Source organism: Schistocerca americana, chromosome 3, assembly GCF_021461395.2.
Source record: "Schistocerca americana isolate TAMUIC-IGC-003095 chromosome 3, iqSchAmer2.1, whole genome shotgun sequence".
In the NCBI taxonomy this organism is placed as follows: domain Eukaryota; kingdom Metazoa; phylum Arthropoda; class Insecta; order Orthoptera; family Acrididae; genus Schistocerca; species Schistocerca americana.
Genome location: NC_060121.1, coordinates 67,541,260 through 67,557,337, shown reverse-complemented (window position 1 = coordinate 67,557,337; position 16,078 = coordinate 67,541,260). Strand labels below are relative to the sequence as shown.

The 16,078-nt window shown below is 39.2% G+C and overlaps 1 protein-coding gene across 1 annotated transcript; it reads right to left on the bottom strand.

Moving 5' to 3' along the window:
• Positions 1 to 10,808: 10,808 nt before the first annotated feature.
• LOC124605873 lies at positions 10,809 to 11,159 on the bottom strand. The gene has a single exon (XM_047137821.1). The coding sequence runs from the start codon at positions 11,157 to 11,159 to the stop codon at positions 10,809 to 10,811; it is 351 nt and encodes a 116-aa protein (XP_046993777.1).
• Positions 11,160 to 16,078: the final 4,919 nt, after the last annotated feature.

Below are 16,078 nucleotides of genomic sequence, written 5' to 3'. Positions count from 1 at the left end.
AAAAGAATTTTTTCTTATTTTTTGGACAGAATTTTTTCATTATTTTTTGTGGTATGGCATTACAAAATACACACAACCCTAAATTTTCACCCTTCTACCACCAACCTCAATTTTTTAATAGCAATTTTAGTAATTAAATAATTATGAACCCCCTGTCGATAAATGATCAATTATCACTTGATCAGTTATCACCGCCAAATGTCTACCGATGATATTCGATAGATAGTCAATTGAAGAAAATGTACCAAAAGGAGTGACTCGAATATTCCTCTTTGATTCGATGCAACTAGACTGAGAAGTTTACCTAGGTAGCATGTGTCATTCGCCAAATCGACATTTAGGCTTAGCGCAATTGCATCGACGTTTATCATACGGAAATATATCATACAATCAAATTCTTTTAATAGGACAAAGAAATTCCTCTGGTCTCCTTCGTTCCTCTAAAAGAATTTAATGGTACAATATTTTTACTTACAATAAAAATTGATGCGTGTGGGCTTGGCCTAATTCATAATGCTAGTGAGCAGATTTCTACACAAAGTTGCCATTATGATTGTATGCTCATGGACAAACTGTGTATTGGCTGCAATTGTTAAATCCACGAGATCTACCATAGAAACGCACTTCCCCCTTAGCCTTTTCCCACTCCCTACACAGTTTTTGGTCATTATTATTGTTTGTGTCACAAGCTACCACCAACAATGGCTATTGTGTTACATGTATACATTGTGTTACACATATACATTATTCTTATAGACTAGAGATAATTTATATGGCAAAACAAAATAACATATTATTCTTAAGACCTGATATACCTGGCGCACTTTGGCCCGCCTCTGAAAAATCTTTATCTTTTTTTTCAAGAATGCCCTTGAAAAGGTGGGGTTGTCTTCTAAGCAGAGCCGTCTTCTGATCAGGGCCGTCTTCTGATCAGGGCCGTCTGCTGATCAGGACCGTCTGCTGATCAGGACCGTCTGCTGATCAGGACCGTCTGCTGATCAGGACCGTCTGCTGATCAGGACCGTCTGCTGATCAGGACCGTCTGCTGATCAGGACCGTCTTCTAATTTAAATACTGGAAGTACTTTGCAAACTTTGAGGGAATAGGGAGACACTGAAGACTGTAAACAGTTCTTAAGTATGGAAGCAAATAGTGTACACATCAAATCTGTTGTTTTCTTTACCATGTAATTTGAGAGCCAGTAACAGCCCATACCTAAGAGTTGGATAATTCTGAGACTTCTTTTAAATATAAGAAGGAACAGTCTCAACTTCTAATGATTACTAGCAAATGTGGTGTCCCATTTTTCTGGCAAGTAATTCTCCTGCTTCAGGCAGCTGATACTGTAGCGATTCTACTACTCTTCACTTACTGAAGTATAGAACGAATAGAACTACGATCCACATCCTAGATACTCTGGAATAAACCATCTGGCAGAAAGAAATGTGTGTCAATTTTTCCCCCTTTCCAAAAGTGTGCATATATCCATTACTAAGATAGTCATACTACTGGCTGCAGGTACTTCCATGCACAGTCCACAGTCATTCTGCACAATAAACTTCTGTGTGTCATAGACTGTGGTTGCTCCCTATATTTGGCAGTCAGTGTTAGCAGAAGTTCCTGCTTTCACTCTGTAGTGCTGTTATTCATTGCTCACAGTACTCCAGCCTTTCTGCTTACTGGTGGTTATCTAGTTGAAGAGTGTTTTAATCCTAGAACTCACTTCAATGCAGCATGGTCTGTCACATCATAATAATTTCTTCCATGCCGGTAACAATATAAGTACATAAAACCATAGATGATGGCCAGGGTCTCCCGTATAATCAAAAGCTATACTTCCTTGTTCCATCTGATGACTTTTTGGGAAACAATTAAAACAGCTGTATCATGCTGATTATCACTACATTCAATAATCCATTAAGCAACCTATTGCTCAAGCAATTCTTACATTGCTGGCTGTAGATCTTTCAGGATTCTGTATGGTTTCCCATGAATTTGTCCATCACTACCAACTGGTATCATACATTGCATAGCTGTTGTTGCTGGTAATGGTCCACCACATTTAAAAAAAATCTGAATCATCACAGTGAAGCTTTGACCACTGTTCTGTCTGTCTGTACAAAATGATGTAGATGGATTGACAGTCTGCATGGGACTATCTCCACTTGACATACCTAAATCATCATCCTGAAGGATGTCCAAGTTTAATTCCCTGGCAGACAGACCTCATCTAACTGAAGTTATCCACACACCTCGGGACTATACAAGCTCGACCTATTCTCTTACACTTGCTATATTACCATGCAGAAAATATACAACTTATTCATCTCTTTAGTGGATTCCAACAGATCCACAGCACTCATCATCTCACTTGATAGGTCACTACCCACATTCACGAAGACTATCAATTCTGTATCTCATGTAACTCTTCAGGCTTTCCCGGCGATCTAATGACATCCTGGGTTGTTGGGTGTTCTGCCGGATATCAGCGTCGTACTTGCACGATATTTCAGTCACGTAGCTCGTAACCTTCATCAGGTGCAACCTGAGACTGCTCCTCAAGTGGACCTGGTCCAGTATTTATGCCTATGGCCTTCCCCCTCCACCAACGGCTGCAGGCACTTCCTCTGTGGTCCGCACCCATTCCCTGCGACCTGCTGGAGCGTTGCTGCTCCCTATTCCATCCGCTGCGGTTCTAAGTGTTCCCTCTGCAGTCCGCGCCCACCAAACCCGCTCCTGGGGGTTTCATCTACGGTCTGGGGTACCAAGCGTTCCCTCTGCCGTCTGAGCAGCAACGCTCCAGCAGGTCGCAGGGAATGGGCGCGGACCACAGAGGAAGTGCCTGCAGCCGTTGGTGGAGGGGGAATACCATAGGCATAAATACTGGACCAGGTCCACTCGAGGAGCAGTCTCAGGTCGCACCTGATGAAGGTTACGAGCTACGTGACCGAAATATTGTGCAAGTACGACGCTGATATCTGGCAGAACACCCGACAACCCAAGATGTCAATTCTGTATCTGTTGGTAAAATACTGTGCAAATTGAACTTCAGTGGACACATCTGAGGTGTATTTGGTACCATCTGCATTATACTTGAAACTTGTGACAATGTCACACTGGCAGTGGTCGTTCGCAGCTGGACTGTTTGTTGCCCCATATCCAGAAAATACAGATGAAGGACAACGAATGACAGTAATTCCATCTGGTCCTGAAAATTTCATACACCAACAATGAAACTGAGCCATGTTGATCCCAATGACATGACATCATTGTCTCCTACTCCACTCAACCTATACATGTAGTCGCAACATATTGCCTGGAAATGCTCATAAAAAATACATCCATGGTCCAGCCTCCACCAGAATAAATCTTATCAGTTTCGGCGTTTTACCTTAATTCTTAGGAATGTGTATTGACCTTCATAATTATGTCTGAAAATGCATCTACTGATTGATTCCATTTCTGCATCAAACCATTGAGCTGTTCTCTAGAAAGTGTCGCACTCAACTGTTTGAGACATTGATTAAGGAACAGGCATCTGTACAGATTACTAAAAGGCTTTACCAACTGTATTGCAAGGTACATTATGCGTATCTTTGAGTTACTATTCGACTGTAACTTTGCGAACTGGCCTGATGAGACATGATTGCATATGGTTAGTTAGGGGCAGCTTTCAAATTGCGAATAAATACTGATACATTGTCAGTGAATTTATCCAAAAAATAAGAGGCACCAAATTAGCTGCAACAGGATTTATAGGCATGATAATGATACTCAGTGAGGCTTTTCCCTGTACCGGCTCAGCTTGCCAACACTCATTAATGGCTAGCAAAATGTCAACGGGCTCCTGTGATATTACTGCTCCTTTGCACATGCGATATTACTGCTCCATTGCAGAGTTGCTGAATGACATAGCCATGCTACTCACACATTCAAAAAATTGATCTCTTGGTGCTTCGGTGATATTCACTTTTCCATTATTTGTGCAACCACCATTTGATAATATGGAAAATATGCTCTATCACCACAGTAAACAAACAAGCAGGGACTTACTAACATTGAACCTTACGTGTAGTACTCGTAGAAGTGTCAGCGATAGAGTGCAGCAGTGATCTGAATCTTGTCAGGCCACGGTACAGTCTAACTGGCACTGTCATTGTGCAACACAACCAGTACGCAAACTAACTGCAGCATTGACACCTAACTAAATGCTGATAGCATTAAGACATTTTTAAGCTGATGAGAATGTCCTACGGGCTAATTGTACTTGTAACACAGAAAACATAGCCAAAACCAAGAATCACTCACAAAAGCATAGTTCTGGGCTGGGAGGTGGGGCAGAAGTTGCCTCTGATACCAGAGGATTTCTTCTTTTACCAGATGTACTGTCCATGGGGCCGGACATAACATTGGGGGGGCGCAGAGGGCTGGCTGGGTTCAGGAGGCTGTCCAACTATCACACCAGGTGTGGTGAGTGGATTTCCATCTGACACCCATTGGCATTAGTGAAACAGTATTAAGACATAAAACTGTTTATTTTTGATAAAGTGCAATGGTTGACGTTTCTACACTCCAGGCAGCTGGCTTTGGCTGGGACAGTTGCAGGAATCACCCACCCAGTACACGCTGTCTGAGGCGAGTGGCAGCAGCATCAGCTCTGGCTGTGTAGTGGCACCAGACTTGTCAGTCCTATGCAGCCGACACTTTGAAAGTGTGCCTCAGTTACTGGGTACATTCCGTGCAGGCTTGGTCTGTGAAATATTACCTACCTTCATGTCTCATCTTTCATTTATACTGCACACTTTGGTGCCTACTGCTCCCATTTGGTATGACGGATCATGGCTTTCAACCTTGAATCTAATTTTGATTAACTTGTGTATTTTTGGCATTCAGTAATAATCGAGTCTGCAACACCAAGATACATCCGGTTGTCATGTGCACACTTGAGGTGTCTGAATGCTGTTCTGTCACTCATACCCCGAGACTTAATAAACAATGAATTATTGTCACACGACAGATACTTGCATCAATATCACATTATCCAACATGAATGCCATGCGAGTGGATCTCAAAGTTAATGTCATGCGCAATGGGAAACTGCTAATTTAATAATTGTGGAAAGGGGTAGTCTATTCCCTTAACTAAGTGACCTTCCCATAATAAAACAAACTTAACATTTTCATGACTATAACAGCTTCTTACATCATATATGTGACAAGAATTGGGAATAGCATGAGTATAAGTTATTGAAAAATTTTTCACCTTTATTCTGGCTTATAATAATTATTGAAGAATCTTCCAAACTTTCTAAACACAAAATGAATTCCTTACTGATTGAGTTCTGATTAACTTTGCATTCTGCTCTTTCAAGAAAGAACTGAATGATGATATACATAGCAGTCCATAACCACAATAAAAAGGTTTCAAAATGTACACTGATCACGCTGCTGGTACTAATGTATGGACACAAAGATATTTGTTCTGCTTTTGTCCATAATCACTCAACAGATGATAAAATCTAAAATATTAGACCTACATAGTCCTGAATGGTATCATTGGAACCTTTGCGGAAATATCTGCGTACTTGCCTTTCTTAAAATGAATCTACATAAAATTCACAAACACGAGGTAGTAAGATGCTGCTCACTGGACATGTTTCAATTGAGCGATGATTTCTTAGAGAAGTAACTGATCACTTATATTCTATGTATCAGTGAGGTTAGTGAACATGGAAACACTGTTAGAGCATTTTAGCTGAGGTACGTATTGAATTAAACAACCAACGTAGTTATTGGACTCGAACGTCATAGCTCATACAGAGAAATGTGGTAAACATCTGAATTAGATATGTGCATCTCCTAGTCTGACCAATTCTGCCTAGTTACAGGAAGAAATTGAAACTTATTCCATATTATTGAAGCTTGGTTCTTAGAAGACTGCAGAGCTCTGCAAAATGTGGTAGACACTCACTGGTCCCAAGCAGCTTTGCCGGTCAGCCTGCCTAAGACTTTATGGGGCAATGGGAAGGAAGAGCTTTGCCACCAGCTGCACATATCCTACGGGTAATCAACCATTGTCTCACTCGAGGCAAGCTATATAAATGGCTTAGAAGCAGTCGTCTTAAAATTGTTTGCAGATGATACTGATATTTGCCATCTAAGGAAGGCATCATAGTATTAAAATCAATTGCAAAATTATTTAATCTAAATATCTGTCTGGTGTGAAAAATGACAATGTGACACCCCCCTCCACAAAATAAATAAATAAATAGATAAATAAAAAGTGTGAGGTCATTCACATGAATACTAAAAGAAATCTGTTAAATTTCAACTACACAGGAAACCACATATATCTAAATGTAGTCTGTTCTATTAGACATGTAGGCTTTTGAGTTATGAACAACTTAAATTGAAACAATAATGTTGTTCGGAAGCCAAGCCAAAGACTGCCTTTTATTGCTAGAACATTTAGTAGACACGAGAGTATTCTTGTGGTTTATGGGATCCTTAGCAGATAAGACTAATTGAGTACACCGAAAAAGTTTAAAGAAGAGCACTTCATTTTGTAATATCGTGAAATGGGTGGAGGGGGAGGTGAGGCAGAGAGAAAATCACTGATATGTTAATTGTCATGGCAATCATTAAAACAAATACTTTTTTCACTGAAGTGAGATTTACATAGAAATGTGGAAATATTCGGTTAACACCCATGTAAGTATGGAGAAATTACAATTCTAATAACTTAAATATATCCTTGTGGAATCTGAACTCGCTTAAGCGTTCGTCTTTCCTACGTGCCGCTGGAGAGTGTAACGGTAGAGAAACAATTTGAGCATGGTTCAAATGACCCTCTGACAAGCACTTACTGCAGCATGTCATCAATCTACATCTACATCTACATGACTACTATGCAACTTGCACTAAACACCATCAGTCTCCACAACAGGTCCTGCTGTTCCACAGTATCACATAGACAGCTTGACAAGTAGGCAGCAGACTGACATAGGTTGCTCCTCCAGCCCTCTCTGCTGCAGACTGAGTAACTGTACTGGAAATGAGTAGTTCTTATTGGACGCTGCTATGTGTTCGTTATGCATCTGGTCTGCTTTGTCCGTCTGCTCAGCTTTCCTGAACGCTCAGTGATGACCCAACTTTACTTTCCAGTCGCTCTCGCTACTGTATTTCGTAGTGTCAGCGTACTGCTGTTTCATCTGAGTTACACTTTCTTGCTTAATTGTGTATGGTAAACAGAATGACAGCACCTCCCTCCTAAGATATTTTGCTTCATAGGCTTCTCAGACAGCCCAGCTCATATGGTATGCAGCAATGTGTTCCATAATCCAGACATAATTACAGTATCGACGGTCTCCCCAATATGAAACTCCACTCTATTACTGCAGCTTGGCCTGCTTTCCTCTGCTTCCTGAGTTGCCAGGGAAGATGTCTGAATTTTTACTGGGCTGTGCCAATATATTCTATCTAGGTTCAGCACTTCATAGCAGAGCGCTGTCAAGATTCTAGTAGAAGACTTACATGTATCAGCTGGCTATCCATTGGTCAATATCATTTCAGTGTTCAATATTTTTCAGATAGAAAAGAATTTTGTATCAGATTTAACTCATTAAACATCAACAGTAAAGCTCTTCAAATTTTACAACATGTGTTTATCTCACATGCAGAAAATGTCTGGCTTCTGCCGCACTCCCCTCATGCCAGACATCGGAAACATTTTGTACATACAAAATCAGTATTTGAGACAGGAGTTAATCCTGGCATTGATTCAGTTCATAATTGAGATGATTCACGAACTTGTAAAGCAAGAGTATGCATCCTGAACAATGTTAGTATTGATGGTGTCTCCACAGAAGTAGTGAGAGATAGCCAGATTCCCTTTCTTTGTATTGTGATGTAGATCACCTCCTCTCTGCTAATGGGGCCAATGTGATATTCAGATGTAATGTGCATGGAATTCTGCTGAAGTGAGGTTGTTGTCAGAATGGAGGTGAGTCAGTCAACTTGTAAAACCAAAATGTGATGGCAAAGCGTCCAGATTTGTGTATGTAACCAACCAGCTCAGGTAACTTACCATGACATACATCTACATCTACATTTACATCTACATTTATACTCCGCAAGCCTCCTAACAGTGTGTGGCGGAGGGCACTTTATGTGCCACTGTCTTTACCCCCCTTTCCCGTTCCAGTCGTTTGTGTTTCACGAGAAGAATTACTGCTGGAAAGCCTCCATGTGCACTCGAATCTCTCTAATTTTACATTTGTGATCTTCTCAGGATGTATAAGTAGGGGGAAGCAACAAATTCGATATCTCGTTCAGAAATGCACCCTCACGAAACCTGGACAGCAAGCTACACCGTGATGCAGAGTGCCTCTCTTGCAGAGTCTGCCACTTGAGTTTGCTAAATATCTCTGTAACACTATCACACTAACCACATAACCCTGTGACGAAACACTGCTCTTTGTTGGATCTTCTCTATGTCCTCTGTCAGCCCAGCCTGGTACGGATCCCACAAAGATGAGCAATACTCAAGTATAGGTCGAATGAGTGTTTGTAAGCCATCTCCTTTGTTGATGGACTACATTTCCTAAGGGCTCTCCCGATGAATCTCAACCTGGCACCCACCTTACCAACAATTAATTTTATATGAACATTCCACTTCACATCGTTCCATATGCATACTCCCAGATATTTTACAGAAATAACTGCTACCAGTGTTTGTTCCACTATAATATAATCATACAATAAAGGATCTTTCTTTCTATGTATTCACAATACATTACATTTGTCTATGTTAAAGGGCAGTTGCCAGTCCTTGCACCAAGTGCCTATTTGCTGCAGATCTCCCTGCATTTCACTGCAATTTTCTAATGCTACAACTTCTCTGTATACTACAGCATCATCCGCGAAAACCCGCATGGAACTTCCAACACTATCTACTAGGTCATTTATATATATTGTGAAAAGCAATGGTCCCATAACTCTCACCTGTGGCATGGCAGAGGTTACTTTAGCGTCTGTAGACGTCTCTCCATTGAGAACAACATGGTGTGTTCTGTTTGCTAAAAACTCTTCAATCCAGCCACACAGCTGGTCTGATATTTCGTAGGCTCTTACTTTGTTTATCAGGTGACAGTGCCTTCCAGATGTCAAGGAAAATGGCATCTACCTGTGAGCCTGTATCTAATATTTTCTGGGTGTCATGAACATATAAAGCAAGTTGGGTCTCACACGATTGCTGTTTCCGGAATCCATGTTGATTCCTACAGAGTAGATTCTGGGTTTCCAGAAATGACATGATAATCGAGCAAAAAACATGTTCTAAAATTCTACAACAGGTCGATGTCAGAGATATAGGCCTATAGTTGTGCGAATCTGCTCGATGACCCTCCTTGAAAACTGGAACTACCTGTGCTCTTTTCCAATCATTTGGACCTCATGTTGTGGCAGTTCCTCGATTGAACTGTGACTGAAGTATATAGAAGTGATACACCACATGGTGTTGGGCAGATGTGCATGCTCTGGATAGAAATTAGACGTCAGTATTTCTGTATCATACTTCCGTACTGAGATCTTTGTGGCAAATTATTTGAATAGCCGAAAAGGTCAGGCATAACAGTGTCATGGTACATGACACTTTAGCATTTGTGTGTGGTAGCTGAGCAATTGATGTAGCAGAATGATACAAGAATAGGATATATGTTGCTAATGTTGAGGTGTCAAGTAGGAACAAAGTGAATCTCCTTATGCTGGGTGATACTTAAACCAAACAGCATAGAATTATTATAAAAATTATTTCCTGATTTTGATGACATGTAATGTTGATTTAGCCTGTAACTTCATCTATAATTGGCATTAATGGTACTTTTGGCTTTCAAAAAGACCAAAGAAAGATTTTATTGCCGTAATGAAACGTTTTTTGGAAGCAACAGTCTGTCATCACTAACTAGATTAGTTGAACGTTTCCAAGGATCTCTTTTATAGTATTCTCCTCTATTGTAATATTGATTCCAAATCCAATACATGGAGGTGAACATTTATCGTTTGGAGGTCTGCAGTCAATGACATCTTTGATATTTTGAACAACTTCAATAGTGTCCTTGTATAGAAGATACTTAAAAGGCTGAACTACTAGTCATGAAGATATGCACGATGCCATCCTTTCTGCATTGTCATCTACTTACACTAAAGAGCATTTTGGTAATCTGGTTTGTTAATGTTAAGTCAGTCTTTTAGTATTAACAAATGGCATGATTGAAAATTAGAAAGTTTCTCTAACTATTACATAATAATATGCCTCTGTCAGTGTACTCGCTCCAGTAAGATTTCAACAGATGTGTGTTCAAGGAAACCCATATGCTCTTGTGTTACCTGCTGAATTCAGAAAATGTTTTATTTAATATTTTTACACTATATTATATGTTACAGCTACAACAAACATTGCAGATTGTTTGACAGCTTTGATGATACTCTGAAGCAACTGACTAGTCTTAACTGTATAGTAATTTTGATAAACTGGTTGCTTATACAACCCATGATCGTAACAACCTGAATGTTGGAATGTGGATCTAGTGCCATGGAGGACAAGACTTCAGATGCATGAAGGAATTTAATTGCAGACCTGATGATGTCATACATTCACTTCTTCTTCTTCTTCTGCTTCTTCTTCTTTATCGTTGCCTTGTCCCACAACTCATAGGGTTGGCGTTGCTCTTCTGGATCCTTCTCCTCCATAGTACTCTATTCATTGCCTCTTCCTTCTTCCATTCTTTCTCCCTTAGGTCCCCAGATATCTTATCCTTCCACCTCATCTTCGGTCTTTATATCTTCAGCTCTGTTTCCGATATACTCTTCTCCTTTTCTCTGTAGGTGTCCGTACCTCCTTAGTCTGCTCTCTTGTATCTTTTTCCCCATGGGTCCCACCTTCACAGCTCCTCTAACAAATTCATTTGTAATCCTGTCCTTCCTTGTTACCCCACACATCCACCTCAGCATCTTCATTTCCACCACTTCCATCTTCCTTTCCTGGGCTACTGTGATTGGCCACGTATCTGCCCCGTATATCATAGCAGGCCTTACCACTGACTTGTACACTTTCCCTTTCAACCCCATGCTCACCTCCTTGTCACAGTTCACTCCACTCATTTTCCTACAGTTGTTCCAACCACAATTTATTTGGTGTTGTATCTCGCTTTCCAGTCCTCCGTCCCTTTGTTTGTACGACCTCATGTTTAAATTTGCAGACCAATTTCAGCTCAATATCCTGGATCTTGCAAGACCTCATCTGAACATCCTTCAGTGCTAAATATTCTGACTTTGTCCTGCTAATTTTCATCCCTATTTCTTCTAGTGCCTTCTCCAATTCTCCAGCTTTTCCTCAAGTCTGTTAATGCTCTGCTCACAATGAACCACATCATCCGCAAACATCCTATTCCATGACACTTCCTTCTTAATATCTTTCACGAGCACATCCATAATCAGGTCAAAGTGTTAGGGACTAGGCGCAGACCCTTGATGTATCCCTACTTTTACTGGAAACTCCTTTGTCATGCCCACACTACTTCTCACCTGTGTCATTGCTCCTCTGTACATTTCCTTCACTAACCTCACATACTTCTCTGGCACGTACTGCTCTCTCATGCTTCTCCATATTTTGTCCCTTTGGACTGTGTCATATGCTTTCTCCAAATCAATGAAAGCCATATGTAGATCGGCCTGTAGCTCCCCGTGTCTCTTCACTATCAGCCTTAAAGCATGTATTGCATCAGTGGTTCCTTCCAGGCATGAATCCAAACTGTTCTTCACGCACCACAGTCTCCTTGCATAATCTTATTTTGTACATTCACTGTTCAGGGTCATAGTTGTGAAAGTAAGAAAATCCTTTTCTAAGTGTGTGATTTTGGTTTTGGGGAGAGGGCTTTTAAAGTGAATACGTGGGCACTGTCATCTGACTTTGATGTTATTCTGTTTCTGCTTAACAGGCCAGACACAAGTATACAAAGTGTTCTGTCATAATGTTTCACACCTGTACAAATATGACATATGGTTTTATCTTCCACACTAATTAACCTGTTTGCCCACTTTAACGAAAGAAAATTGTAGGGAGCATTTTTTTCTGCTTCTGTAGCACATCAAATCTTTTTAGTTCCACTTCTTTGTCCATCTCCTTCTCCATGGGTTGGTATTTTGCAGCATCAACCTCAATTATAGAATGTCTCAATCTTAAGTACCATCAGCATTACCAGTGTCATCCTGTGTTGTTTTCAAGACCTCAGCAGATTGTTTATGATCAAAACATGACATTCCGGCCTCACCTGTACCTCCACCAAAGGATCCTGACTCATTTGTGATCTAGATGCAGTGAGAAATCCATGCTAACTATACTCAGATAGAAATTACTTGATAATTGACACTTCACGTGTTGGTGCAGGTTTCCTTCAATCTGAGTGCTCATTGTCATGCCCAAACAATTTGCTGTTGCCAAACTACAACAACAACTGGTCAGTTCACTTCCAATTCTTTGTCCAGCATTTTTTCTTGAGATGTTTGTATCCTGAATCCTAGATTTGGCCCATTTATTTCGTATTTCATCACTTCTGATAACCACACTAGCCCCAAACCCTCACCCCACACACACACTATACTGATTAAATACACACATTTCATACATAGCAGTAATCACACCAGTGGATAATTCTGTACAAGATGCAGTTCGGTGCAGCATACACTGTTATTATAATTACAGAGATTGGCTTACATTAGATAAGCCTCAAACAACATTGTGAAAAGTTGAATTTTTAAATCGTTATGTTCAGTCATCGTTGCGAGACTGTCGTCATAGTCATAGATATAACCAGATGCTGTGCAGTAGTGTAGCACAGTGGTTAGCACAAAAATTTGACATGAAGAAGTCTGTTGGTTCAAACCCTGCCAAATACAGCAAATTTTTTGTTTTGTTTCTAAATCAGATCAGAAGACTATAATTGTTAGTTGTATTAAGTTAATTGGTTTACGTGTAATTTTTTATTTCTGATACTAGCTGTGTCATTTTCATTGTCATACTCACTTTTCTGTATAGTCTCATTTCTCTTCCTATCATTCTTTTTTCATTTGGAGTCTACATGTGTCACCTATAATCTGAAACCAATTGCCAACCAGGAATGCTCATTGTTTGGTTACATGCAGCTTTTGTAGGCAGTGTGAGGATAGTTTCAGGCAACCAGTGATAGTGAGAAATTACAGTTTGCTATTAGCTATGATACTGAAATTTTTCTGCTTATAGATTTTAGCCTGAAACACCATGAACAAATGATTTTAGATTGCGATTGTTGACCACCATTTTCTTGGAAACATGATCACGAGGCTGTGGTTAAGATAAGTTAAGAATTCGAACTGTAGCAGATGACATGTTTTGTAGCCCATAATTTAGTCATTGGTCACTTCACATTAGCTGTCGACAGAGCATCTTGCATTTCTCTCATACCTGGCTCTTGTTACAAGTTAACAGCCTTTGCCACCCATAAATGGGCAGCAGCAGACTACTGATGTGATGGCAGTGCAGCATGTAACATTCACTGGCAGCATGCATCCAAAGTGAAAGTTAAAAGAACATTTTGATGTATAATGCTCACTGTAACAAATAATTTATATGAATTTCTGTTTATTGAATTTCAAAAGGACACTTAATTTTGTGAGGAAAAAGATAATTATGAATTTTGCTATTATAAATGATTATTCAAAGAGTGTGAAATACTATCTGTGGCCGAGAATGTGAAAAGCACCTCAGAAGAAACCATGTGTAATTAAAAATGACAAAGGCTGTACAAGAATTAGTTCAGATATAAATAGGCATTATATTGTAATAGAATCACTTGTCTTCTGCACAGACTGAATGGGAGAGGAACCCGTGACTTTGCATTAGGCTCTTAGGTAGTCTTCATTTGTCATAACTCAATGATTGATGCCATTTGCAGCTCAGATTATAAAAGGTGTGTAGAGATTTTCATTGTTTCTGTTAAAATATATTTATCTAGTAAAATATGTTTTTCACAACTACTGCAAAGTTCATACTGGACATTACCCATTTTATTTAAGAAATTTCAGCATTTTATTGGATAGCGCTGGCGGTGCGGAGCTGCACCATGAGCGAGCAGTCTGCAGCTACGGCAGATTTAAATATACGATTGCAATAACAACCACGTCCGAAAAAGGGTACAGGTAGAGGTGAATGAAAATAATAAAATCTACTATCCCTTTTTATTCTGCATCTGGAATGCTGTGAAAAGAAATACTTTATCTTGTGCATTCAAAGGTGGATACAAGATGCAGCTTTTGTAAATTTTCATTCAAAAAGCGATAAATTCTGAACATATTGTAAAGTGTATTTAAACGTGGATACTTTTCATGAGAGCTTAGCAACATAAAAAAAGCAAATGTTTTCATGTTGCATTGGATTTCAGTTTAACTGGCTGTACCCTGACTCACTTTGAAGCATGACTATCTTTACTATATTTCGATGGACAATAATATTTTCATTCTTCCACAAACAGCTTTAGTACTAATGAATAAAAGTAAAACTCAAATCATTATTTTGGAATATACAAAGAAATTCATTTTTATTAATCTGCAACAGAATATTTCATATGTAAAGTAGTAATCACAGATGAAAAATTTATTGCAACCTTTCATTTCTCATGTTCATTCATGTATATGTTAAGTTCAATCTCAACAGTTTCCCAATCAATTTAAATGCAAAAAGCAAAGAAAGTTTAAAACCAAATGGTCAACTCCCAATTAATTAAAACTGTCAGAATCACGTTAAAGATTAGATTAGATTAGATTTACTTTCATTCCAATTGATTGGTAGTGAGGAGGTCCTCCAGGATGTGGAACCTGTCAGAAAAACAACAATACATGACAAATATTTACAACTAAACAAATAAGCTAATGTACCATTCCACAGGTCCCAAGTGGAATGATCGTCATTTTTTAATGAACACTAAGAGTCATTTTACAAATACTAATGCACTGAATTTAAAATAAAAAAGTTTTTTATTTATTTATAATGTAATACAACTACTGTAATACTTATTTACAATGAACACATTCCTGCACTGAAATGGTGCAGAAGTTAAATTATACTAACACACACTCACACACATACACACACACACACACACACACACACACACACACACACACACACACACACACACAGAGAGAGAGAGAGAGAGAGAGAGAGAGAGAGAGAGAGAGAGAGACAGAGACACAAATTTTCAATGAACACATTACTGCACTAAAATTGTGCAGAAGTTATGTTGTACTTATATACAAATCAGTTGGTTTTACTAAGAAATTCATCAATGGAGTAGAAGGAGTTGGCCACCAATAAATCCTTTAGGCTTCTCTTAAACTGAATTTCATTGGTTGTTAAGCTTTTTATGGCTGCTGGCAAGTTATTGAAAATGTGTGTTCCTGAATAATGCACACCTTTTTATACAAGACTAAGTGACTTTAAATCCTTGTGAAGATTATTCTTATTTCTAGTATTGATTCCATGAATTGAGCTGTTGGTCTGAAAAAATGATATATTTTTAATGACAAATTTCATTAAGGAATAAATATATTGGGAAGCAGTAGTTAGTATCTCTAGTTCCCTAAACAGGCTTCTGCAGGATGTTCTTGAGTTCACACCAAATATAACTCTCACTGCACATTTTTGTGCCCGGAAAACTTTAGCTTGGCTTGATGAACTACCCCAAAAAATAATCCCATATGACATTATGGAATGAAAGTAAGCATAGTATGCCTGCTTTTTCACTTGAATATCCCCTAGGTCCGACAAAATTCGCATTGCAAACAGAGATTTGTTAAGACGCTTCAGCAGTTCTGTGGTGTGCTCCTCCCAGTTGAATTTATTATCAAGCTGTAATCCCAAGAATTTAACACTGTCCACTTCTTCTATCTTCTTCTCATCGTATGTTAGACATATACTCTTGGGACACCCCTTAAAAGTTGTGAACCGGATGTAGTGTGTGTTTTCAAAGTTTAGTGACAAAGAATTG